Source organism: Alligator mississippiensis, chromosome 2 (assembly GCF_030867095.1).
Source record: "Alligator mississippiensis isolate rAllMis1 chromosome 2, rAllMis1, whole genome shotgun sequence".
Taxonomy (NCBI): Eukaryota; Metazoa; Chordata; order Crocodylia; family Alligatoridae; genus Alligator; species Alligator mississippiensis.
In genome coordinates, this window is record NC_081825.1 from 202,311,009 (window position 1) to 202,336,391 (window position 25,383).

General features: G+C 40.2%; 1 protein-coding gene across 10 annotated transcripts in view; it reads right to left on the minus strand.

The window, feature by feature from the left end:
• Positions 1-25,383, minus strand: part of PPFIBP2 (PPFIA binding protein 2) — a 208,705-nt gene that overhangs the window by 7,130 nt on the left and 176,192 nt on the right. For all 10 annotated transcript variants that reach the window (XM_059722700.1, XM_019476847.2, XM_059722697.1 and 7 more), the window contains 12 exons: positions 25,097-25,172; positions 19,378-19,484; positions 19,113-19,177; positions 18,804-18,872; positions 18,296-18,356; positions 15,686-15,727; positions 12,931-13,084; positions 6,210-6,348; positions 5,220-5,348; positions 3,127-3,277; positions 2,802-2,913; positions 745-833 (listed from right to left, as the gene is read on the minus strand). In XM_059722700.1, the coding sequence (XP_059578683.1) occupies positions 745-833; positions 2,802-2,913; positions 3,127-3,277; positions 5,220-5,348; positions 6,210-6,348; positions 12,931-13,084; positions 15,686-15,727; positions 18,296-18,356; positions 18,804-18,872; positions 19,113-19,177; positions 19,378-19,484; positions 25,097-25,172 (1,194 nt within the window). The remainder of the gene's footprint in view (positions 1-744; positions 834-2,801; positions 2,914-3,126; positions 3,278-5,219; positions 5,349-6,209; positions 6,349-12,930; positions 13,085-15,685; positions 15,728-18,295; positions 18,357-18,803; positions 18,873-19,112; positions 19,178-19,377; positions 19,485-25,096; positions 25,173-25,383) is intronic.

Sequence of the window (25,383 nt, forward strand, 5' to 3'; positions counted from 1 at the left end):
ACTCTGCAGCAGGCTAGTACTTGTTTTTTCATGCGCAGCAGCACATGTGTAGATGCTGATGCAGCTGGATGGGGTATGAGGGTGCCTGAATACAGGGGTTACCTGCCAGCTAGCCCTGCACTGAAGCACCCTTGTGCCCCAACCAGCCCCTCTGTAGCACATTAAGCCCAGCTGGAGCAGCCCTAGACTGGCAGTCTGACCCCCGCCAGGTCCCCTGCCAGCTGTGGCTCCTCTGACCTGGCTCAATGTGATGCGTTCCAGGTGTACATGTAAACTGCATGCCCAGGAGCTTCCCGGGAACAATAAATTCCAGACTTATTGCTGAACGTTAATGGCACATATAGATGCACCCACCATGTACCATATGCAGTGATGGTCTCTACTTGCTAAACATTGTTACCCTTGAATAGAAAAAAATCCTGGCTCAATTTATCCCTAATGTCACTGTGTTGGTCTGGAATGAGTAGACATCCATCCTACAGAAACCAACTCTAGTCACGTAATCTCCTTTAGCCTATTCCTCGGGCAGAGATGACTGTGTTTATACTATGTATTATATTTTTTCTTGCAAAGATCTTTACTTCTACCATTTTAAATAAGCCTAAGATGAACACGAAAATTGCTGAAGAGTTATTCAAATTCATTCTGCAGATGTTCCAGGTCCACATCTCTCAATGTGAGCAAATTCAAGGGTTCAGAGTCTGTCCAAATGGAGGAAAGGGATTTTATGGCAAGCCATCTTACCACAGTTAAGTACTGAAGCATTCTCCCATCCACTCTGGATTCATGAAACTGATCTTTGTACTGAGGTAAGCCAATATCATCAAGCCATCCTGCAGATATAAAAATAGCAAAGAAAACAAATCCACCTTTAGGAAATCTCTTCAGTCCTATACATGACCTTAAAGACCAATCTTTCATCTCTGTACATATACACAGGAGTCCCCCAGTACCTCCAAAAGCCTCATACAATCTTATCTATTCTTTTTCACATCCCTTTCAGACATCTTTCTTTCTGAAGGCAGCTCCCACCAGGCCCTATAAGTGATTCCAGAAATGCTTTAGAACAGTGTTGCTCAAACTTCTGGCCCTGCAGGCCAGATGAATGGTGCAGAGTCGGTCTGCAGTCCAGCTTCTACGTGAGGTTGGTCTATAGATGCAACCCCTGGGGGCCAAACCCAGCTGCGCTCCAGGCCAATCCAACCCAACCTCATGTGCCAGCCTGGCCTGACCTGACCCCATCCTGCACACTTGGATCCAGTCATGTACTGGAGTGATCTAGCATACAAGGCCACATTATCTGACCTCTGGGGCTCCTCACTGGTCTGGAAATCTGGCAACGGGAGCAACAATTAACAGTGCCACTAAACCCCCACTGCCAAATATCTGGACCCACAGGGAACTGTCCAGGGCTGGATGACATGGCTCCATGGGCCAGATCTGGCTCACAGGCCAGGGATTGAGCACCTCTGCTTTAGAAGGTAGCATGTGCTGGACATGTGGCTTCTACAGCACAGTCTATTTCTAGAGGAATGAATAAACAAGTGAACTTTGAATAGAAAATTTGTATTTGTTTAAAAAAGTAAAAGTTTTACAAAATAAACATGAAAATGTATGCCTACACTGAACATGGCAGTTAAGCACATGGATACCCACCCTTGCTCAAGTAAGAGAAGCACTCTAGCCACAGCTGGATGGACTACAGCGTAGGCTAAATAAAACTGCCAAGAAGGGTAAATTAGACCATGCTGATCCTGGCTAAACTACTTCTGGTATCTGACCTACTTGGTTTAAAGTTAGTTTGAGCATCTCACACTCTGCAACAGCCTGTGCTATGCGCACAGTTAAAATACCCTGCTAAGTATATCTTCCAACTGACAACTTTGTACAGCAGGGGTGGGCAAAATGGTGGAGCTGGCCAGCAGCAAACTCCATTTTCCAGCAACCCTTTCCCACATGGCTGGGGCCAGTCTCCATGGAGATCCCAGCCACAGCTGCACTGTGATAGCACAAGGCTGGGGTTGCCATGGAGACGAACCCTAGCCGCACTGGCAGGGCAGTGCAGGGGAGTCCTGGGATCTTGTGGTGGGGACAGTTTGGTCTGGGGTCAGGGCAGAGCCACGATCTGCAGCCTGCATGCTTGGGGCAAGGAGGTGCAGGCAGCGGATTGTAACTCTGCCCCAGCTTAGGACCACTCTGTCACTGCTGCAAGAAGCCAGGGCAGAGCTGTGATTTGCAGCGTACGTGCTCCAGACAGGGATGTGCAGGCAATGGATCATGGCTATGCCCTAGCTCCTTGCAACAGTGACAGCGTGGTCCTCAGTCAGGGCACAGCCGCGATCCGCTGCTTGCACGCCCCTGCCCTGAACATGCAGGTTGCAGATCACGGGAAGGGGTTGCTGGGACCACGCTGCCCCTGCTGCAAAATCCCAGGGCTCTGGAGCAGCCCCCTGCCCTGCCCTGAGCCTTGCCAGCACAGCGGGGGCCGGTTTCCATGGCAACCTTAGTCTTGCCTATCACAGTGCTGCTGTGGCTGGGGTCTCCATGGAGACTGGCCCCAGCCATGCAGGCAGGGGCTGCTGGGAAATGGAGTCCACTGCAGGGCAGATTTGGCTCATGGACCGGACTTTGCCCACCCCTGCTGTCCAGCATACTTGGTAAGCAAACAATCCTGTCACAGCTGACTGCAACACATATGTGTGAGAATCCCTCATTCACTAGGTTAGAGAAAATACTTGGAACATTTTAATTACTATGCAACTGGCATAGAAAATCCAACCCCCATTTCTACCAGCACTTACGTGTCACCCAAATATGATCCAGCTGAGCAGACTTATCATCTTGTTTTGAATTTATTGATTTTATGGCCAAAACCAATTTCTTCCTGTGCAGAGGATGCTTTATTCCTAGTTCCTGTAACAACAACAGTAATAAGTAATTTGTCTTGTATACGGTAATTTCCATCTCGGTACCAATACAGAGAAACACTGATTTTAAGTTTTACTACAAGAGACTAAACACCATTTTGCATTAGCTATTGTATTTTGAGCTGGATTTTGAAGGTAAGCAATGGTACAAAATTAACCGTTCACACCTGACTGACAGAAGCAAGTCTAGATTGCTTACCTTTTCCATGTCCTGAGGTGTTGCCGTTAAAAGTGTGTGGCCAGAGCTCACCCACTGCCGGGCAAAAATAACATATTGACCAAGACCAAAGTCCTCAAGCCAGTTGCAAACCCTTTCAGTACTCCATTGGGCAAAGGGTGCATTGGTGTCACTGAAAAGCACAAGTTTACTATGAAAAATCAGGCTACTGTGAAAAGTCTACTGCGAAAGAAATCTTTAGCTTGGTATGTAATAGGGATGGTGTTGTAGTTGTTAAGGTCCAGGGATATGAGAGAGATTTAAAAATCACTGACTTACTGGTAACATTGATTTTATGGCCTGTTATAATTTACCTCTCACCCATCACTGTTAATTTTTCTTTATAGCACAAGTGATCGGATATCAGAATATCTTGGTGCAGAGTAACTCACTTCCCTTTCAAATGGTCAAATCCATTAATATATTTGGGTTAAAATAAAGCAGTTTTTCCAACCTACACGTATCATGGAATGTGACTATTACTTTCTCAGACCTGATGATGGGCAACTGAAACCTGGAAGCTTGTCTCCAAGTTTTTCAAACTTAAGTAGTCATCTAATAAAATATATTCCCTCAATTTACAAATCTAATTTCATTGGCTAGGAGTGGCTTTCACCAACTCCCTCTGATGAGAAGTCTGTGATCCTTTCTTTCAGACTTGGATCTGGCCACCATCATTCATGACTTGACAGTAGATTACTGCAATGTGCTGTACATGGGGCTGCCCTTGAAGACAGTCCAGAACCTGCAGCTGGTGCAGAATGAGTTGGCCCACCTTTCGATGGGAGTGGGTAATCAGGAGCACATAAATCCAGTGCTCCAGCATCTTTACTGGCCCCCAATAGCATTTTTAGTGCAATTCAAGGTGCTGGTTTTGACTTATAAGGTCCTAAATTACTCGGACCCGATGTACCTAATGGACATGTCTCCTTCATGTTCCATAGTGAACCCTAAGGTCAGCCAAAAACAACCTCCTTAAGCACCAATGTGCCAAGTTTGCGTGCCAGAAACATGTGGTATGTCATTCTTGGCAGTCACTCTGGACTTCCTTCCCGTGAGGTCCACCAGAGCCCAGGCCTGGACATCTTCTGGAAGCACTGTAAGATCTTTCTATTTAGACAGGCATCTAGAGGCAAGGCTAAGCTGGGATGTTTGTGTGGGGGGGAGGGGGAGGGGCTGCTCTACAGTTTTAAATTAATACTCTACTGGCTTTTATAAGTGTAATATTCTACTGACTTTTAGAAGGGTTTGCTATACAAGGGCATTTATAGCCTCCCAGATCTTTCAATCAATAGTTCCATTATTCCATGTAATTGGAGGAAGGAGTAGAGGCAAGCTCCTTCACCACTTTTTGGGAAGAAAAAGGGAATCTTCTGGAAGAGAAACATACTTCAGCTACAGTGCAAGCTTACTTGTAGTTAAGCACACTGAGCAAAATAGGCTGCATTTTCCCACATGCAACACACACCTGTGTTTGAAAGACAGAATGAAGTAAAAACGATTTTTTCTAGACTTATGGCTGAACAGAGCAGGGATGGAGCCTAAGCTTCAGATGAATCACCCTCCATTTCCTGCTTAATGAAAGCTGAGACCCTAGCTGCTACTGAGGACTGGCCTCTCTGGGTAGACCTATGATTCTGAAGAAAAGCTAATCTCTAAGGCTGTGAAATAGGGGTAGAGAGATGAGAAGCAGCTAAAATTGTCCAAAGAAAGGTTAGGTTAACTGATGGAACCTCTAGACTATTAAGAAAGAGAGACAATTGTTAACACCTCTGTAGTGAAGAACACTGAATTACTGAGGGAGTCAACTGACTCCTTTTGTTGCCTGAACAGCAGTGCAACTGTGGAGCAAGAAGCAAAGCAGGATACTTCTATCCCAGGCACAAAATCAGCTTAATACATGCACCCCAATTTGGTGTGTTTGTGCGTGGGGGGAGGCTGATTTTTGGGAAAAGAGGTGAATGTTGTGTGAAAGAAAATACAGTACTTCAGAACAGGAGTGTTTCACTGTCCAAACAATTTAACAAGACAACATTATACTACAAAATATGCACATCAAGTAAAAAATGTGTTACCTCTTCTGCCCCTTTGTTTCTTTTGATCTTGATAGTCGAGGTCCAGCTGTCGCACGGAGACCTCCTCTACGGAACTCAGCCAAGCCCAGATCATCTGCAGGGAAGTTACCCGACTGAGTTCTTCTTATTCTTTTCAGAGAGCAGAACACCAAGGCATCAAATGTTAGAGTGCAACATGCAACATTTCCATTTCATCCAGAAAATGTCACGACACTAGAAGGTGCAATGGTCCTCCAATAATTCCACAACATAGATGCCAGAGAGAGAAAACCTTGCTCCTATATTGACATATTTTTACTTGCTAAATTTTGCATTTTAAGAAAAAAATGTAATTTAGGTATTAGGTTTATTATTATCAGAATGACCCACCCCAGGTCAGAGGCAGGTGGGCTGGCACTGGGGCCCGAGTACTGCCAGTGCTTCTTCCTGCAACAGCCTTGGGGGAGTGCCCGCAACCAACATTTCTCTCTGTGGCAGCATGGGGAGAGTGCCCACAGCCAAAGCCCTCTGCTGCTGAATGCTGACAAAGGCCCACATTCATGGGCTGGATCTGGCCCACAGGCCATAGGCTGCTGACCCCTGATGTAAAAGGTTGAGAATAAGACTTTTATACCAAACAGAAAGCCAAGAGATGTGTAAGTTATGCTGCTCAGTTCTGAGACTGTACCCTGATAACTCAACCATGACTATTAAATTATTCATCACTTAAAGTAGACAAATACCTATGATGGCCCAGGGTCAAGTCCAAACTTTTATTTGCAGAAGTAGAGGACTTGTGACAAAGATAAAAGCAATTGCATTTTTGGCTTCTATATTAACACGCTTTACAGGAAGAAATCAGAGGACTTCTGAATTTCTTGTTATAGCATTTTGGCTCTTTTAGTAGTACTGTAATTTATTCTCTCTCCGTATGTGTGTGAAAACATCAGAAACACATGAACACAGGAGGTTTGATAATTGAACATTGATAAAGAGTGTACAAGATCTTACTTTCCCCAGATTTTCTTGATGCCTTTTGGGTTCCTTTTACAGTCTGGAGATAATGAAGACTGTGGACCTGTGTCTGTTCCAGAACAGAGGGGTGAAAGATCGTCTGAAGCTATTGTACCATCTTCATTCTCCATTTCTCCTAAGGTTAAAACAAATACATGGGATACGCTTGAGATAATACAATAAAAACACAAGATAGCTTCAGAATAATTATCTGGAAGGCAATAATTAACAAATACTAAAGCTGAGTTAGCTTTAAAAGTGGACTCATACTAAACAAATGCCACTGTGCAGAAGGTAAGAATACATGCTAGCCATACAACCAGAGACAGACTGTCAAAGCAGGATGCCCAAGAAACACTGAGCAAAAACTGAATGGAATCCCAGAGAGCTTCATCCATAAAAGCTACCTTTGAACTAATTCAAAGAATCCTAGTTCTTAAAATACAGTGGCAATTCTCTCAATTATATAACTGTATTTACATTATTTCACTGGAGTAGAACATAACATGTCCTTAAAAAAACTAAACTTGTGCCACATCAATATCACTGATTTGTAAAGAAACAACTAGTGGTATTGACTTCTGTCATACACTAAACAATATTAGACATAAGACATGGCTGCCTCCATGTGGCAGATGGCCAGGTCAGATATCTAGGATGTGAGAAGGGGGTGAGGGCCATATTGTGGCTCCATATTGCTTTACCATATTTAGTAAGACTGTGCAAATCTTTGGTTGCTGATTTGATTCAGAGGAGATTTGGCCTGATTCGGTAGCCAAATCTCCAAATCCAAATCTGGAGACCAATAAAAGGTTCGAATGAATCCCAAGTTTCCGAATCAATTCTGAAAAAGATTTGGAGGATATTCAGAGATTCAGCAATTTGGGCAGTCCCCACTCACTGCTGCAAGGAGCTGGACCTGGACTCCATGCATATAGGGGGTGGGGGAAGGGGGCTGGAGGAGGTGGGAGATGATCATGGGGGACCCCTGCCAGGCCCCATCTCCTGCCTGCTCCCCCAGACCCCCTGAGTGCCCCCTGACCCCCACCCACTTTCCCAGCCCCACCAATGGCTGCCCCACCCAGCCCCAGCATCCTGGCACTTAAAAAAAAAAAGCCCCTCACTCACTGGTTGCTGCAGTGGCCTTCAGGGCCTCTGGGTCCTTGTGGAAGAGCCTCCCCATGCAGCATGGGGCAGTGGGGGGCAGCAGGGATCACCCCCCTGCCTGGCAGGAGCTGGTGAGTGTGGGGCTTTCTCTCTCTTTTTTTTTTTTTAGGAACCAGGACACTAGGGCTGGACGGGGCAGTATTGACAGGGCTGGGAGAACGGGCGAGGGATGGAGGCTCGTGGCAGAGTCCCCCCCACACAGCGCGGGGCAGTGGGGGTCACACCCTGCCTGGCAGGAGCCAGTGAGCATAGGGTGCTTTTTTTTTTTTTTTTTTTTTAAATTGCCAAGACACTGCAGCCCGGCAGGGCAGCCATTGACGGAGCTGGGAGGGTGGGTGGGGGGATGGGGCCTGTTTGATTTGGAGATTTGGTGGCAGCCAAACCTCCAAATTTATTTTGTCTGACGTGATTCAGAACAGTGATTTGAATCACAGAATCGAATCACTCACATCTGAACTGGCTGAATCTGAATCTGAAGCGAATACTAGCCGCTTCACGTAGGCCTAATATTTAGTCTTAAAAAGGGCAGCACATCTGGCTGATCTCCTGTAAATCCCATCTGTGGCCAATATGTTACTTTGTATGCAGACGCAATGTATACACAGGTGTAATTTTCATCAGTTTTCCATATCAGTGTAAGTTATACTGGGATCCAGCACAGCCAGCCACTTTAGTAGCGGACTGGAAGCTGCTATCACAGGGGCCAGGGACAGAAGTTACATATAAACTGGTTTAAGTGATCAGAAACTGGTTTAAATCTGTAACAGAACAGAAGCTCAGTGCACATAAACCAGTTTCAAAACGGCTGAAACTGGCTTAAGATAAACCTGATTGAATGTAGTATCAGACTTGACTGATTTGGGTCAAACTGACCTATGAAACTTCTGTCCCAGACCCCTTTCTGGTTCAAGTTAAAAATCACAGTCCCCCAGCATCCCAGCATGTTTTGCAGCCCTCTGCTGTCTACGCCAGCAAGCAGGGTTGGCCCCACCCCTCTGCTCCCTAGCTTGAGCAGTGGTGGCAGGCTGACAAGGGGGTGGCAGAGGCAAACCTGCTGGTGATGCAGCCCAGTATGCAGTGGGGGGACTGCCCCCCAGGCAAACCCAGGGGGCAGAGCCAGGCAGGGGGGTTAAACACCCCTTCCCCTGGTCAAACTTACTGCTGGCTGTGACTGTGGACTACAAAGCCCAGAGGCACCTAGAAGCAGGAAGAGGAAGTGATGAGCAACCCTGCAGAGTTTGGCTGTTGTGATTTTGGACTGAAAATCCCACAGACTTTGGGGGCAGCAGGAAGAGGAAGCAAACACACAGTTGATGCTGGCTACATGCCAGAGACCTGTGCTCTAGTGCCTCCCGGCTTCTGGCCTGAGCCACTGCAGGCATGTGGCTGCATTACCTGAATCAAAGGAAAATGTCTGTTCACTTCTGTTTCATTTTAATCTCTGCAGCTTAGACTAACCTGCAGAGACTGAATAAATTCAGTCTTGGCCTTTTTGACTGCCTGTACTTAGCCAGGGTGCCTGTACATGAGCTGGGAGGGTGATCCAATGAGCTCTATTTATAGCGCATCAGAGCAGACTTGATCAAGACTGCTGGAGCATGGTAATAACTATTCTCCAGCCAGCCCCTGTGTCTCATTTATCAGCATTCCTACACGTCAAAATGGTGGTGGGGGTACTTTAACTACAGCTTGTTCAATGAGCTTTAAATAAGCACCCCTGCAGCTATTTTGAAACATAGGGATGCTGATACACAAGATGCTTTAATTAGAGTGCATCCCTCCCCTCAACCTGCAGAGCACATTTGAAAATGCCCATAGAGCCTTGCCTATAAGTGGATGGAGAGTAAACAGCTACCCTTGGTTAGTCACTAAATTTGACTTGAGGCAGTGATACAACATGTATGTCAGAGTATAGTTACTCCATTTTTTTGTTGAGGAAACATTACAATGGAGGTCAAGTGACATAAGCAAGTATAAGGCTGTACAACGGGTGTCTGCTTCATTTTTACCCTAAATGTGCCATGTGTCTTCACACGCTGATTGGACCGATGGAAGAAAAATCAGATTTGACCAAGTGCATTCAAACCATCTCTAATTCTCTCCAATTATAATAATGTTATTCTAGGTGACACTAATGTGTGAAGCTGAGATGAAAAAATGGAACAATGCCAGTCAAAATTTGGCCTGTTACGATAACTATGACATCCTGATTTGTCAAATGCTATAAGAAACCAAGACATACCACAGAAAAGCTGCATAACAGAGAATCCTTGTAGATTAGTGAAACCAGGAGATACTAGACTGCATACTAAATACTAAACTTACTTGCCCTTGATCCTTGAAATACCACAACAAAAGAAGAGAGTAAACCAGGACCGATATTTGTTGCAGTTAACCCTTGTATTCTTCTCTAGATCCTTCCTAGATAGGGAAGCGATCGAGCAACTTGTGTAGATACTGGGACTAATCCCTACTTGGGAGTGTGTTTCTATGTACAGTTAATGCTTACTTTGATGTACTTCTCAAATCACTTTGGTAAGACTCTCAAACTTGCACTACTACTTGCACTCAGACATTCACTTGCACTTCTGAACTAAGGGCACAATTCCCCTCTGAGATTTACACTGTGGATTTTGAATGAAAGATTCCATTCCCTGCGGATGGAAGTCATGGTGGAATCAGTGAGAGCTCAAGCACAGGAAAGCAATTTTTTGTTATAAGCTAATTGGGAAGGGAGCTAATTACTGTTTTATATTTGTAGAGTGACATCCTTGTACAGACAGATAGTTTCTTCTGGGAGAATTGCTACTCTCCCATGAGACACCATGAGCGTACAGATGTTCAGCCCTTTTCACTTAGAGTAAAAATGGCCACTCCAGGAGAAAAATAACCTGGTAGCAACCAGGTTTAAATCACTCCTTGCACAACTTCTCCTGGGGGAATGAATGCCTGTACATGTTGTAGCTTCTCTCAAAAGAGAACAACATCCTTCATCATCCACCCTCCCCTCCCAGGCAGACAGTGTTTCACTTGCTGGATTTTGCTGTCCCAGCAGAGAGCAGAACATGCCTTATGCCCCTTTCACAATCTCCACATTGTACTGTAGAGAAACAGGATGACCATGGGCAGTCTGGGTCAGCCAATCAGGGCTGCTCTATGCACTTTGTCACAGGCAGAGTAAGGGAGCTTGCAGAACATGCTGAGATGTATACACAGGACTTCTCTCTCTCTCCCTGTGGCTGCAAAGTGTCAGCACTTCAAGCTCTCTATTCTTCAGGGCCTCAATAGTCAAATGTCTGTACATGCGGCTCTTGTTAAGTTTCTGTACCAGGAGAACAAACTGAGAGAATTCTCCCAGTTTATTTTAATGAGTGTATGCAGCTACAGTGGGGTTCTGAACCATGGGGCTGTCACAAGAACAGCTGATTAAACAAAACAATTAAAAGGCAAATTTATTTTACAACCTTTGTTTCAGGGATTTATTAGCAATTTGTGTTTTATTAAAATAGGATTTTTCAAAAGTTCTCATCACTGATCTAACATGCCTCTCTTAAATTTAATGGGAACTTTACTCTTGCAATGGAAGCTTAATGAGGACAATGATGTCATCCAGCAGTTTGATTGGGATGCCCCAGCTGCAAGTAATATTTTTAAATAGTAATAAAAAGAGAGAAAGCAAAGAAATTAAATTCACAGTGAGGATATAGTTGTATCTTGATTGGATACAATACCTAATACTGGTGCACTGACACTCCTGATGCGATCTTCAGTCATTCCAAATAGCAGAAAGCCAGATGAAGAAGCAAAGATGATGGAAAATACCAGCAAAATAAAGTTATAGAAAAGCAAAGAAATGAACAAAGCATCGAAGACAGAAAAATGATAGGAAGCAAAGTTACAGTACAAATACAGCTGGATCAGCTTTAAAACTGGCATGTGAAGAACCCAGAAAAGCTCTAAGCAAGTTGTCTATATGAAAATAGATAATGATGACCTTTTTTATGAATTAATATATATTTACATCTTTCCAGTCAATTTTAACATGATGACAATTAAGTGTACAGTTCCAGATTAAAAAAAAAATTCAAAAGGAACAAACTCCAAATCTACATGGGATTTTTTTTAAATGTGGAAATGAAAGATGCAATGACTAAAAACAAACAAAAAACCCAAAGGCAACTACACAATAAATATTTATTTAAAGAAAATAAGCCTTGATCAATGAACATGCTGCTAACCCATGCTAACTGTTTTGCTGACTGGGAATAATTGAAAAAAAAATTAGCAAGTCATAATTATTTTAATAATTTTAGAGGACACTTGAAACATTTTAACACAAATATTTACTCTTTCAATGCAGTACATTTATGGGGTCATGATCTTTTAGAAACACAACAACAATCTTCCTAAAACTACTAATTCTAGTACCACCATCCTTCAGGTATGAGCAAAACTAATATAGGCCTCACAGTACAGTGCAGAGACTCACTGAAACATGAAAATGTGATCATGAGGGACACCTTTTTGTATTCAAACTAAAATTTTACATCTGAAATGCTTCCTTTTAGCTCTGGCAGCTTTGTGCAATAATGCACTAATGCATATTAACTAGGGTTGTTTAAAAATGTAAGAATCATGTCACCTTACTGAACTTTTCTCATGGGAATTCTGAAAGGTATCTTGCTCCACCGTGGGGATAATATATTTTTTCAAATGATGGAATAGGGACTTAACTGATTAAAGATAGGTAGATTTTCAAAGGAACAGAGGACTGTGAGGCACTTAACTTACCTTGCCTTAAAGCCCTCTCTGAATGCCAGCGGACATGTCTACTTGAGATGTTAACTGCACAGTAGCCGAATAATATTGTGCAGTAGTGTGTCCCAGCACAAACAGTGCTAATACGCTGCTGCGCAGTACTATTAGGCTACTGCACAGTAGCATCACTAAAATGGTGTTCACTGGTGCTACTGAGCCGTAACTCTGGTTACTGTGTATTTATTTAGCACTTGATTATACAGGTACTAAATAAATGCACAATAATCACTGCATAGTGGTGTCTCATGTATACATGCCCACCATATGCTTACCGTGGTACTTTAATACACAAAGTGCATTACTATGAAAACAAACAACTTGAAAGGAAATGAAAGCATAATTTATGTCAGTTTTTAAATCTACTGGGTCTTTTCTGCCTCTACAAAATATTTTTTTCTTATAGATATCCATGAGTTATACCGATAATGGTACAGACGATCAAGAGTTTTGCCTGAAGCAAGCAGTTCCATTTCCATTGACTAGGCCACTGGTTTTCAACCTTTTTAGCCTCAAGGCACCCCTCTATAAATTCTTCTGAATGTTGTGGGTGCCCAGTAGAGAATCTATGAGCTATACTTGATCTTAGCCCACAAGAGGCAGAGAAGATCTACACTCAAAAAAGATTGGAGAGATGCCTTGAGGCTAAAAGGGTTAAAACTACCAATTTAGCTGGTGCCACAATGATTATACACAATTATTCCATCTCCCTTCTCAGGGAAGTCTGAATACTTACTCAGGCTCATTGTGCTGCTATCCTCATTATCGTTCGTTCCAAGTACATTTGGGGAAGTGGATGTATTGTAAACTCCATGATCTCCATTAGGTGTGGGTCGAAACAGCTTCCCAGGTAAGGTCTGATATTTGCTACTTTTCACATGTGGCTTATTCTGTTTTTTTCATAAAGAAAAAGAAAAGCTATAATATTTGGAATATGTACACTATATTAATTTAAGGGATAGTTAAAAACATTTGGAATTCACAAAAAGTGTTTAAAATCTGAATCTGTGTTTCTTTCTAACTTTTAAAGTTAAAACAAACAAGCAATTTTTCTTTCTAGCTGAACCAATGCTTGCATCTTGTATAAGGAATAGAATCCCCCTTGCCCAAAGGTAGACCAAGTTAGTAAGTAGATACATAATGTTAATATGTTAAATACTGTTCAGCATATTGTGCTTGTTTCATCATTAGCACTTTCTTCTTTACCCTTCTTTCATTCTTCCCCCAATATGTTCCAATATGTGAAAGTTTGGCCCCACTGATGTCTTGGCAGAACCTCACTGACAGTAGCGGGGCCAAAAATCCCACTCGCTATTTTCTATTTGCCTGAGCTCTGCTCCTTTTTTCCATTTAGTTTTTCTAATGCTGTCCCCCATTCTCCCCATTTCTTGCCTTTGCTCCCTCTCTACACATGAATAATGTGATTCCCAGAAACATTTGGTTTCTCAGGTCCCTGGAACACTATCATTTAAAAGGCACCATGGAATCTGAGTCCTGATCTCAACAACTGCACCTCTGAGGCATGATGTTGGGATCAGGGATTAGATCTCAAACGTGCCTTTTCTACTTGCCAGTGTAGGAGCAGCCAAGGATCGTGATCCCAGAGCCAGGGCCAAAAATCAGCTGCTTTTAGCACCCTTGCTATTTTTGTGGGACTGCACTGGGGCAGGGATGAGACCCTGGAATTAACACATTCATTGCTACAAAAACGTAATGTGTATTGGGGCTCTGTGTGGTGGTACTAATAAAAATATGTATTTTTATAAAACTATAGCTAAATAACTACATGCAGTTAAATTAATTTCCCTATCTGTTTAATATACCTTATATGAACCTATAGGAAATATTTTTTTCCCACTACTAATAGTTTTAATATAACTTTTAGAGGGAAACGTAAGAACAAAACTATACTTTAGATCTAGTCTGTTTAGAATGGCTGTTTAAAATACACTAACTATTCTACAGAGCTTTTGCTTCTTTCATACTAAACTAGAGACCAGTCTAGAATTGCTCTCAGCCACAAGTGCTTATTATTGTGCATATCATCATTCAAGTCAGTGGGACACTAAAGGTGGCAGAGTTTATGCCTGGTAGTTCACAGGATAAGTCTCCCAAAGGCTCAACGTTCTATGTATTGGTCTAAAAGGAAGCACTTATATTTTTGTTATACATGCTATCCTAAGCATAGAAATATCTTGTATTTCCCTAAAGTAAACAATCATCTATTTTGTTAGCCCAAACTCTTTAAATGTGTATAATGGGTACATTAAAAACCCCCTACAGATGCACTTTCAAAAACCTGCCTTTGTGATGTGAATCTGGTAGTTTTGAGCCTAATGAGACTACTTTCAATCTGAAGTATATGCTTCCCAGGTGTATTTGCTGCTGCCAGCTTTGAAATATTATCCTAGTGGGGGCTAAACCTGACTAGAATGTGCATATCCCTTCTTGATCAGGGTTTAATCCAAATGAAAGGATGAGAGGCCGCCACACTGGACATGGCCATATACTCCATAGAAGTTGAGTAAATTGAGTAAATAGGCTCTTTTGAGAAATTTTATCTGAGCATTATCTGAAATAACAGTAACAAGGAAAGGTACGTATGGGAAGAAAGAAAGTAAAACATTCACTCCACAGAAATCTACCATGTAGCCCTTATTCAGAAACCCAACATTTACCTGTGCATGTTCAGTTTCAATTGCAACTATGGCTAGTAAAAAAACATGGGAAATGCAGAGATGTACCACACTGCTAACTTGTAATCTAATTAAAAAAATTAAAATGTTTAATATGTAAAAGCTTTACATAATAACCAATATTTGTTTTCTGGGTTTTTTTTAATGCCTCCACTTCTTTGATGAACCAGTGAGGGTAAGAAATATAAACTCCTGATTCACGTAATTTTTTTAAAAGTCAGATTCAATTCACATTGAAATAAATGAGATTTTTTACTGTAGCTTGTAATCACAGGAGCTGGATCAGGCTTGTGTACAACAGGATTGAGCATATACTAGACAGCAAGGTCTTAACAGGTTTCCTGTTTTCATATGACTTTATGACAATAGTCTTTTCTGGTTTTAATCTAGTTCACATAACAAAATCCAGAGAACTTTACTTAATTTCTGAATCAAATCAAAAACTGTAGTTTAAACTATAGGAGGAGGACACCCATTCTTGATCCAAATATTTCATATGGTATAGAATCCACTGCATCCCTTAGCAAATTGATCCAGTGGATAATTAGTATAATTTTTTTAACGTTTACTCTTAAAAATTCTTTCTTGTATCTGCTTAATTTTACCTTCCAACTATTGAATCTTTCTAAGTTTTTTTTCTGTTAAATACCTGATTCCCCCCCCGCTTACTTAAAAAAAAAATTTTTAACAATACAAAATATTGAAGGAAAACCAGATGTGAAGTGAAAAAATAGCCAAACCAAATCACAATTATAGTGGGTAAATATTAAAGGAGTTAAGATACAGTTAATATACCTCTTGTTCTACACCAGGGTCTACTGGCTTGCCGTCTACATGCTATGGAGTTGCAGGGAAGGTAATTTCAAAGTTTTGATGGAAAAAAGTAACAGACAATTGTTAGTATACACATACAAAAAACACAAAACAACAGTTTTAGTCTGATTTCTAGGGTAGTAATGCTGCTTATAGATATTGATATTAAAAGGTCTATTTTCTCCTCAGATATTAAAATAATAAATATTCAAAATCAAATGTTTCAAGTCCAACCATTTTACAAAACAGAGATCCCATCTAGGTTTTATTAAGGCCAGTGGATTTTTTTTGCCTTACAATTCAGCAAAAGAGGAATCAGGCCTATAGATTAGGAATCACCTCAACCAAAAACCATTGTTGCCTGCTTTAGAGTGGGATATGTCATCTTTTTGAGAACCCACAGCAACCTTATATTTCATAGCAGCAGCAGATGGAAAGGGAAGAACATCTTAGTCAACTGCAGCTGTGGAAAAAACTTGAGTAGAAATGTAATTATGGAAATGGTAACCTAAGTCAGGTTGACTACACTAATTTTTATTTAAAAAAAAGAAATGCCATGTGATATTTAATTCCTGCAAGTAATCAGTATCACTGTCTTATGTTTCATGCAAAATATAGTAGCTCCAAGTAAGACAGGACCCTCAGCATTAGCTCATTGGACTCAAGGAAAGAATACCAAAAAATAAAGGCCTTGATTCAGTAATGCGGGGAAGCATATGCTTAAAACATATTAACAAGCTGACAAATACCGAGCAAACCACTTATACATATACTTATGGTATATCTACATGTTGCACTATGGCGATGTAGCGATCACATGAGTCTACACATGACCGGCAGCTACTTCACCATAGTGGCGTGCTCCCCTGTTTTAGCATGCCGCTAGGTGAAGTAGAAGCAAAAACTAACCATGTACCATGTGCACGGCACAGTATGGGTGGTTAGTGCACCTTGCTTTAGTACTTCCAAAAGGTGCAGTAACATGGTTTAGTAACTATGTCACCATAGGGCGATGTATAGACATGCCCTTAGACCCCACTGACTTCACTGCGATTGTTCATGTGCTTCATCTTAAGTACTTGTATAAATGGTTTGCTGAACTGGAGTTCAAACTAACTTATTTGCAGCTTTCTGTATGTAGCTTCTCTTCTAACTACATGCCTTTTTTCTGAGACCTGGCAACCCACACCCCAGACTGATGGATCAATTCTTACCCATGAATAATGTATAGTTTTTGTTTTAACATTAATAGGGTATGGAGGAGAACATCTAGGGGAAAATAGACCTTTAAAATTCTACAAGGAACTAAAAATGTTAGTCCTTGATTCATTTGCCATTTGTATCACTGCAATAAAATGTGTGCAAAATGAATTTCAAACATTTTAATTAGTTATAGTCATCCTAAAAACTCAAAAGAGAACAGAAAAGATTTTAAGACAATTTGAAGAAACTTGGGAATTGACCATATTATTGTAGATATGGTTACATATTTAAATGGCATTAATGTGCATGGGCAACTAGTATTTTACAAACCCAGCATATTTTAAAAATCAACAATACTCAGGCAAAATTAAAATAATAGCTCAGAAACCCCCCCCCAAATGATCCATTTGATTGTATGGAAATAAAGACTTCAACAAGCTGAAAGCCTAACTGAAATGTATTTAAGTCTTGGTATTAAGAATATTGCTTCCCCTGTTTAAATAATATAACAGCAACACCAGCTTCAGTAATGACATTTATTTATATCAGATGTCTAGCACAGGAAGTAATAAGTATATTTACAAGTAATCACAATCCTGGGCAGAAATAGTTACTTTGCCTCAATATTTCGTAATTTAATTTATTTTAAAATAATTTTAAAGGTAGGTTATCTTGCACCTCTGGAATTAAAGTTATTTTATACATAAAAGAAATACATGTTAATTGTGTTCATGATTGTTTCCATTGTTACATCAGAAAAAGCATTATAAATTTTTGGTAAGATAAATCTACAACAGCAATGAATCACTGTAGAATTTCATAAAACAGAAACATTAACAGTGATTTAGCAGGAGATGAATGTCCATATACTAACAGCATTAGACACTGGATCTGGAGACAATACTGTGAAATATAGGTAAATAAAATATTTTGAGGAAGTAAAAGTGCTAATGTGGCCACTCCATAAAAATATTTACTTTTAAAAAGAAAAAAAAAGTATTACTTATTCAAATAGTAGCCTTGCACCAGTTTTAAAGAACATATGCCCCTAACCTAATCACAGAAAGATTAATTCTCATTCTTATTTACACATTCAATATATTTCACTTCAGTGCAGTTTTTGCTTCCTCCATCTTTTGCATGCTCCATCTTTTTTAGCTGCACAGCTTATTTTTTGGAAGTTTTGGTGCAGACAAGTCAAATATTTTGTTCTCTCTAAGCTTGGATGTGGGGAAAAAGATTTTGAACTACAATGTCACAAGTCTTTTTGTAGATTCAGTATTGGCATTGGTTGCTCAAGTATACTACAAGCAGTCAATATCTATATTCAACATACATTTCTCAGTTTTGACATTAAATATGAAAAGTTTGAACTATTTATAAACTAACCTTTTCCAGGGATTCACTCTGCAAGTCCTCTAGACTACTTGACAGTTTTTTCTGTGGAACCCTTAAAGTATACAATAAATTAAATTGAGAAAGAGTTCCTCAATAAATACAAAATAACTGCTGAGGAATAATACATATTACCCAGATGATAATATTTATGATCATAGGATCCATAGACAATTTAGTTCTTTGTTCACTTATTTCGACATATTAATAGCCAAGTTACCCAATGAAAAAAAGAGACAGCAGGAGACCAAGACAGACCCAAAAATAAAGGGTGCAGTAAAACTAGTTTAATATTTAACATAACATTATGGTGTATCTATTAGTAGTGTTTTAAAGGGCCTTTCATCAGGACAAAAAGCAGAAATCATGGAGTAATTTGCAATAGACAGGAACCTTTAAAACCATCAAAATTTGGTGGAAAAAATCACAAGATTTCCAGCTAAACATTCTGCAGATTTCAACCAATTCTTGGGACACATTTTTCAAGTAATAGTATACTTGCCTACTTCTGATTTCTGAAGATTCCTCATGTGGAGAAATTAGGTTATTTGAAGGAACTGGAATACTTCCACTGTTAATCAGAATAAAATAGCTTATTTTAAGTTTTGTGGTTATCTATACTTCTCAATATACAACATTACTAAATCAGCATTGTCAGCATACATGACAAGCAGTACTTCCTCATCCTGTTACAGAGAAGAAAATGCAAGATAATATATTATCTCTATATCTAATATTATTTTATTAATACATGCATAGATTATTTATGCTAGTTATAATTCGCAAAGAAAACATGAAACAGAGATCTTGCCTGATTTCCAAAGCTTTTTTTGTTACTGGCGACACCAGAGTTGATGACACGTCTGTCGGAGGTACCTATGTGAAACATATAAGGCCCAGTTCATGATTCTAATCCATATGCAGTATTTGAATTTGAAGAGCAACTAGCAAACATACAATTTACCCATGGACAAATTCTGCCCTGAGTTATATTGTGGCAAAACACTAAGACCAAGGGTATGAGCAAGGGCTGCTATAAGAGAGATTTAGTTTTAAATAATGAATTTGTTAAATACCTCTGTTTTAAGTAGTTCTCCTTGGGGTTTAGTCACAGGATTCCACTTCCTCAAGCTTGTTTCAAGTTCCTCTTCATTACCACCAGACAGAACTCTGTCTGACGAGCCTGAAAGAATTAAAGGTCAAAGGTACATTAGGAACCTTACAGACTAAAATGAATATTAAATGGATTCTTATATGTTCATGAAGAGCTGCCCTATATCCCCTTTACAGTGTGATTTTAAAAAATGGAGGAAATATAAAGAGAAAACACTGCATTCCTTTGAGTAAAAGGCATGTGTTTTTGAATAAGAACTCTCCATCTTAATCTAGTTTCTCCTGCTCCATCCCAAAGTGAAGTCTTAATTAGAAATTTATATAAACACAGAAATATACCTACCCTGACATTCCAGTACTCAAAGTCAAGGGTTATTTTAGCCTGACGAACTATTACAAATGTGGATAATGAATGGTTCATATTTCACCAGAATGATAATGAGAGCACAGCAGGGGAAAAAAAGCAAAGTTTTTTCTTCTTCTTCACCATATCTGAGGCACTGATAGTGCTCTTATTAGAGTCTCTGTTTTACAACTCAACCTACAGAATACTTTCCCCCACAGGTGCTGAGTCCTTCAGTACCAGGTGTAGTATGATACCCTCCACCATTTGAAGATGCGGCACAGAGCTAACAAATATTTCCAGATTTGTGATCAACTTTCTGGTAGGTTAAATTCCCTTAAATCTACACTATGGGTCAATGCAGCCATTAACACACCTGAATCAGCCTTGGACAGCTGGAAGGTAAAACTAAAGCAGATGGTGAAGTTACACGAGACAGAGACACCATCACGAGTGCTGGCTTAATTTAGAAAAAGAAGAGCTATGTCTACCTCCTGAAAATCTGAGCAGAATAAAGTTTCCTTTGATAGTTAGCCTGCTATAACAACTCATTTTAAAACCCCTACAGTACTGTAGAATGATTCAAACAAGAGATGTCGAGACTTACAACTTGCTCAAGCAGTATCTGGACAGATCTTGTGCACATATGCACTTCCTATCTTTGTGGAAAATCCACTACAGTTAAATTAAATAATAACAGAACTGAATGTGTAATGTTTTAAAATTTCCCTAACATGGAAGCTAATCTCTTAAGGCCAGTCTGTGGAAAAAATGAACTAGTCAGAGGGTATTGCTATTATTGACAAAAGTATGACACCAGGATGTCGGGACTCAGTAATTTATAGCAAGAAATTTGGTGTAGTTTCAGGGTTCTTTACCATAAATCAGCAAGTTCAAAGATAATTGCAATCAGCTGATATGAATCATACTTCATATTAATTTTGCTATCTGTTGAATTTATAGAACCTATACATTCACTGACATATACTGACAAAACTCATCTTCAATGGATGCTGTTCTAAGAAAGTATCAAATACTGATCTACATCAATAGGTAAGGCATTCATGGGAGATAAAAGAGAAGTTATATGTGTGCGCAATTGTTTTGCTTTTTCTTTACATTAATATGAATCGATGATGTAGTTTGGAGATTTTTTAAAATGTATGCTTCTTGAAATTTCTCCCCTATATAAACAGCTAAGATTTGCTACAGAAAATCTAAGCAAATTCCTCCCAGTAAAACAAAAACCAAACCTAGACAAACAAGAAATTAGCCTCACCACAATTTTAGGATGTTTCTCTAAGTAGAGAATTGTTGAGACAGAATATATTAAAGAATCCATAAAATCTAACAAACTTTAAAAAACAATAAATAAAAACGTTAAAAACTGTTTTGTATTCACCTGTAATACTGTTCTGAATCCTGGGAGAAACCCAGGTATCTGGCCAATTAATTTTTAATATTCCTCCATAAGTTAACAAGTTTAAAGACTTTTTCCAAAATGCTCTGTATTTAATTATACAAAAACTGGGTCATTGCAGAATTGTATTTCAGAAAAAAACCCATAAGAATTACATTATCCTGGAAAGGATTATAATTACATAGAACAAATACTGCCTAACAAACACCCTATTCAGATTAGCAACTAAACAAAATGGAAGGTAGGTCAGAAACAGGAAAATTACTTTCAACTTTCCTTTTTGTCTTTTAGCCTTCTGAAAAGGGGACCCCCCCCCCAAAAAAAAACAACAAAAAAAACCAACCAAGTAAAACATCTGGTGACTGTGTGTCTTCTCTTCCAGTCTTGCATTACTGTATAGTAAGTAGTAAACAAATAACAGCACTGGTAAACATGCTTAAAGGCTAAAAAGCTTACTGATGAATACTTTCCAGGTTTAAGAGGATCTCTCAAACCTAACCAAGCACAATAAGATTTCTTACAATAGCACCAAATCAGTAGTAGTAATGGTATTGCTATTATTTACTTGATTCCAAGACAACCTCCCCCCCCCTTCCAAATTCAACATAGGGAAAACACAGCCTCATCTTAGAATCAAGTATCAGGTACAGTACCTGCAGTCTGAAGAGGTAGCAGGAATCCATTTGAAGAGCATGGAGCTGCTAGGTACTCAGCACAGAGGAATGGGGCAATGAAGTATCTGATGTGGGGGGCCAGGGCAGTGAGGGACCTAGGGTAGAGGCATCCAGCATAGAGGGACCCAGCATGGAGGCACGGGGCAGTGTTGGATCCAGTGCAGAGGTGCAGAGCGGTGTGGAATCCAACCGGAACATGTGGGGTGGCCAGGGACTTAGTGCAGAGACACTTGGCAGTGTTGTACATGGGGGTTGGAGGGAACAAGAGGAGGGGCAAGTGTTGCGGGCAGGCAGCAGGGGAAGCATGTGGCAGGTCGGGACAGTGTAAGTGGTGGGGACCCTTTGTGTCACAAAGCTGGCTTCAAGTGAGGATTTATCCAACATGAGGGAACTTGAGAGCTAAAGCCCAAAACAGACAGTGTTTCCAAGCAAGAACATCTGATATTGTATCTCAGTGTATATCTATATTGCAATCTAAATGTGCAATCACAGCTTACGTAGACAAACCTGAGCCTCCCAAGCATTTATCCAGGCAGGTGTTGAAGTCCATGCTTTCATGAGCTACTCTCATATTGGTACCTGAACCAATAACAATTTAAAGCTAGGTCAAGTTAGTTTACATAAGCTGCCATTGCCCCTTCAATTGCAGGATAGTTATATCCTCAGGCACTTTCAGACAAGAGGTTTTTCCTATAAAAACAAAAAAGGGCCCTGTACAAATAGATTGACTTGATTTTTGAGTTACCTTTTTTCCCCCTGTTGGGCACATGTTAAAAAATGATTAAAAATAAATATATTTTAAAATGCAATAGGGACAACAATCAAAACCCAGCTCCTCACAGACAAGTCTGTAGCCCAAATTATTGTTCATAGATAGAAGAGTGATAAAGTGAGTGGCTCACAATAAGACTACCCTAAAACACCACCCATTCTCCGAATATAATTAATGTGCTGGACAAGGAAAATCTTTAGCACCTCCTAATTAAAGAATGTTTCATCGTTTTCTCATGTCTCTATACCACATCTGACTATTTTGTTACACATGCTTGTGCTCGTTTATTGTACATTAGGGGTGTGTGAAATGGGCCCTATTCGATTTGAATTTGGATTCGGCCCGAATCATGGACAATGATTCGATATGTTGATTCAGATCACTATCCCTGATTCAATTTGGCCAAATCCAAATTTGAAGATTCAATGCTGATTCAGAGAATAAGCAATTCAGACACAGACACAGCTTTAAATGTTTTTTCTACATACGTCAAGGTACCAGCACAGCTCGTGAACACTGTGATGCTGGGTGGATGGAACATCCCACAGAAGTGTGGGGGGGTTCCTCCATGTGCTCAGCGGTGAACCTGGAAGTGGACTGGAAGTACTTCCAGTCCAGTTCAAGGACCACTGGGGAGCATGTGCCACCCCCCCCCCGGTTTGGCAATCAGCCATAGGGGACTCCAGGTGCCCCCCTAGACCCAGGAGGCACCAGTTGCCAAGCCGAGGGGGTGGGAGGGCACTTTGACCATGTCAAATAGTCCCCAAGTGGGGCACTTATTGGCCTAACCTCATACTACATTGAAAGCCAATTACATGCCAACATGTTACAAAAACAATGAGGCCAACCACCAGGTCAACATTACATGGTCTGGGACCCCACTATCCCACTGTCCAAATCCAGTTTACCTTGGAGTCACCCTCAATTGTACCCTCTCATACAAAGAACACAGCATGAAGACAAAAGCAAAGGCGAGCGCTTGTAACAACATTCTGTATAAACTCACCAACTTGAAAGTGGGAGCTAGCCCCTCACCCATCCAAACCACTGCTCTGGCTCTCAGCTTCTCCTCTGCTGAGCATGGCTGCCCGGTATGGGACAGATCCATACATGCTAAGTACCTTGACCCCATTCTGAACGATAGCTGCTGATGCATCACAAGATGCCTGAAGTCCACCACCCTAAACAGTGTGTTTGAGCTGGGATTGCTCCATCTAACATCAGAAGAGCAGTGGCCAGTAGGACAGAATGATCGAGAATACTTTATAATACCTTGCTAAAGCCAAGTTTTTCTCAAAACAGCAGCTGCCCAGGAAGTCAGCAGTGAGGATTTGTTTTGGCAAACTATACTATATTTGCTATCTCTCCTTTTAACAAAGCATTATATGGAAAGAAGAAAAAAGGCTCTCTTTAATAGTGTCAAATTACCTCTGAGAACAAAGTTCTTTGTAACAAGCTTACTGTAAAAACACTTACATAAAAGAAAAACAACCACCTGTTCAGAAACACATTGCAACCATTACTTTAGCTTGCTCTTTGATATCTGATCACTATTGCAACATTTGGAGTTGGACTAATGTGCATGAAATCTGAATAGTAGGACATCATCATTCCATTAACATCTCTTGGAGTCATCTTGCAGCGCTGAAACATATTATTTACGTGCTAGAATTACAAGAAGAAAAAAACCATGCCCAACATTTTGCAATGCACTTTGTTGACTTTCCAAAGTGAATTAAGCTAAATCAGAATTTGGCTATGTTAATTCTGAATAGGAGTGTCTATAGAGTATTTTAATGCAGTTTAACTAATGCAATTCAAATTCACACTTTTAGTTAATTGAGACTAACCTTCCTGAATGTCTACATAGATAAACCCCGTGTTAACTATCTTGCTGTTTTTCTCCTTTCTCTTCCCACTTTTTGCTATAACAGCTACTGTTCTCTTCAAGTACTGAGCTCTGAGGTCAGAGTTTTTCTCTGGGATTCTATAATCTCAAAATTAATTGGAGCCCAGTTCTGACTGGAGTTCCTAAATGCTGTAAAACAAACAACAATTAAAAATTATCTAACTTACAAAAAACTTCTATTTCAAGTAGACCACAGAATACCAGAATTACAATCCAACCTGGGGCTTTACCATTAAATGATGTAAAACAAACAACTGAAAACTTTTGAAGCTAATAGGGGCACTCACCCACACAAGCCCCTCTGAATAGAAGCTAAATCTCCTAGTGGGCTTTGACTCCAGGTTTCTGATATGAAGTAAAGTATATGAACCAAAATGGAATACATATAATTTTCAGGATATACATTTTTTTTCTATAATTTCTATAATGTGTTTCCTTAAACAGACTTTATTATGCATTTCTTTGTGGCCTACTACTGACGGCCTCATGAAGAATATTCATTACAGAGCACACAATATTTGAAAAGATCAGACATCAAAATATAATTTGCAATGCTTATTTTACCATGGACTGCTATCATTATCTCCTTCACCCTTCTGTACTGGCTAAGCAACACTGTTAACTCCTCTATTCGACGGTCCTAGGGAGAGGAAAAAATCATGTACAGAGTATCAAATGTTAATACTTATACATTTATAGATAAGGTAAGCTATACATATTACCATATTTACCCACATCCAATATGACTTTGAATTTAAGACAACCCCCTCCCAATAACTAGATCCTATACATGGAAAAATTGATACATTTGTTATAATTTTCCATATACAGAATCTAATTCTGTATCTTAA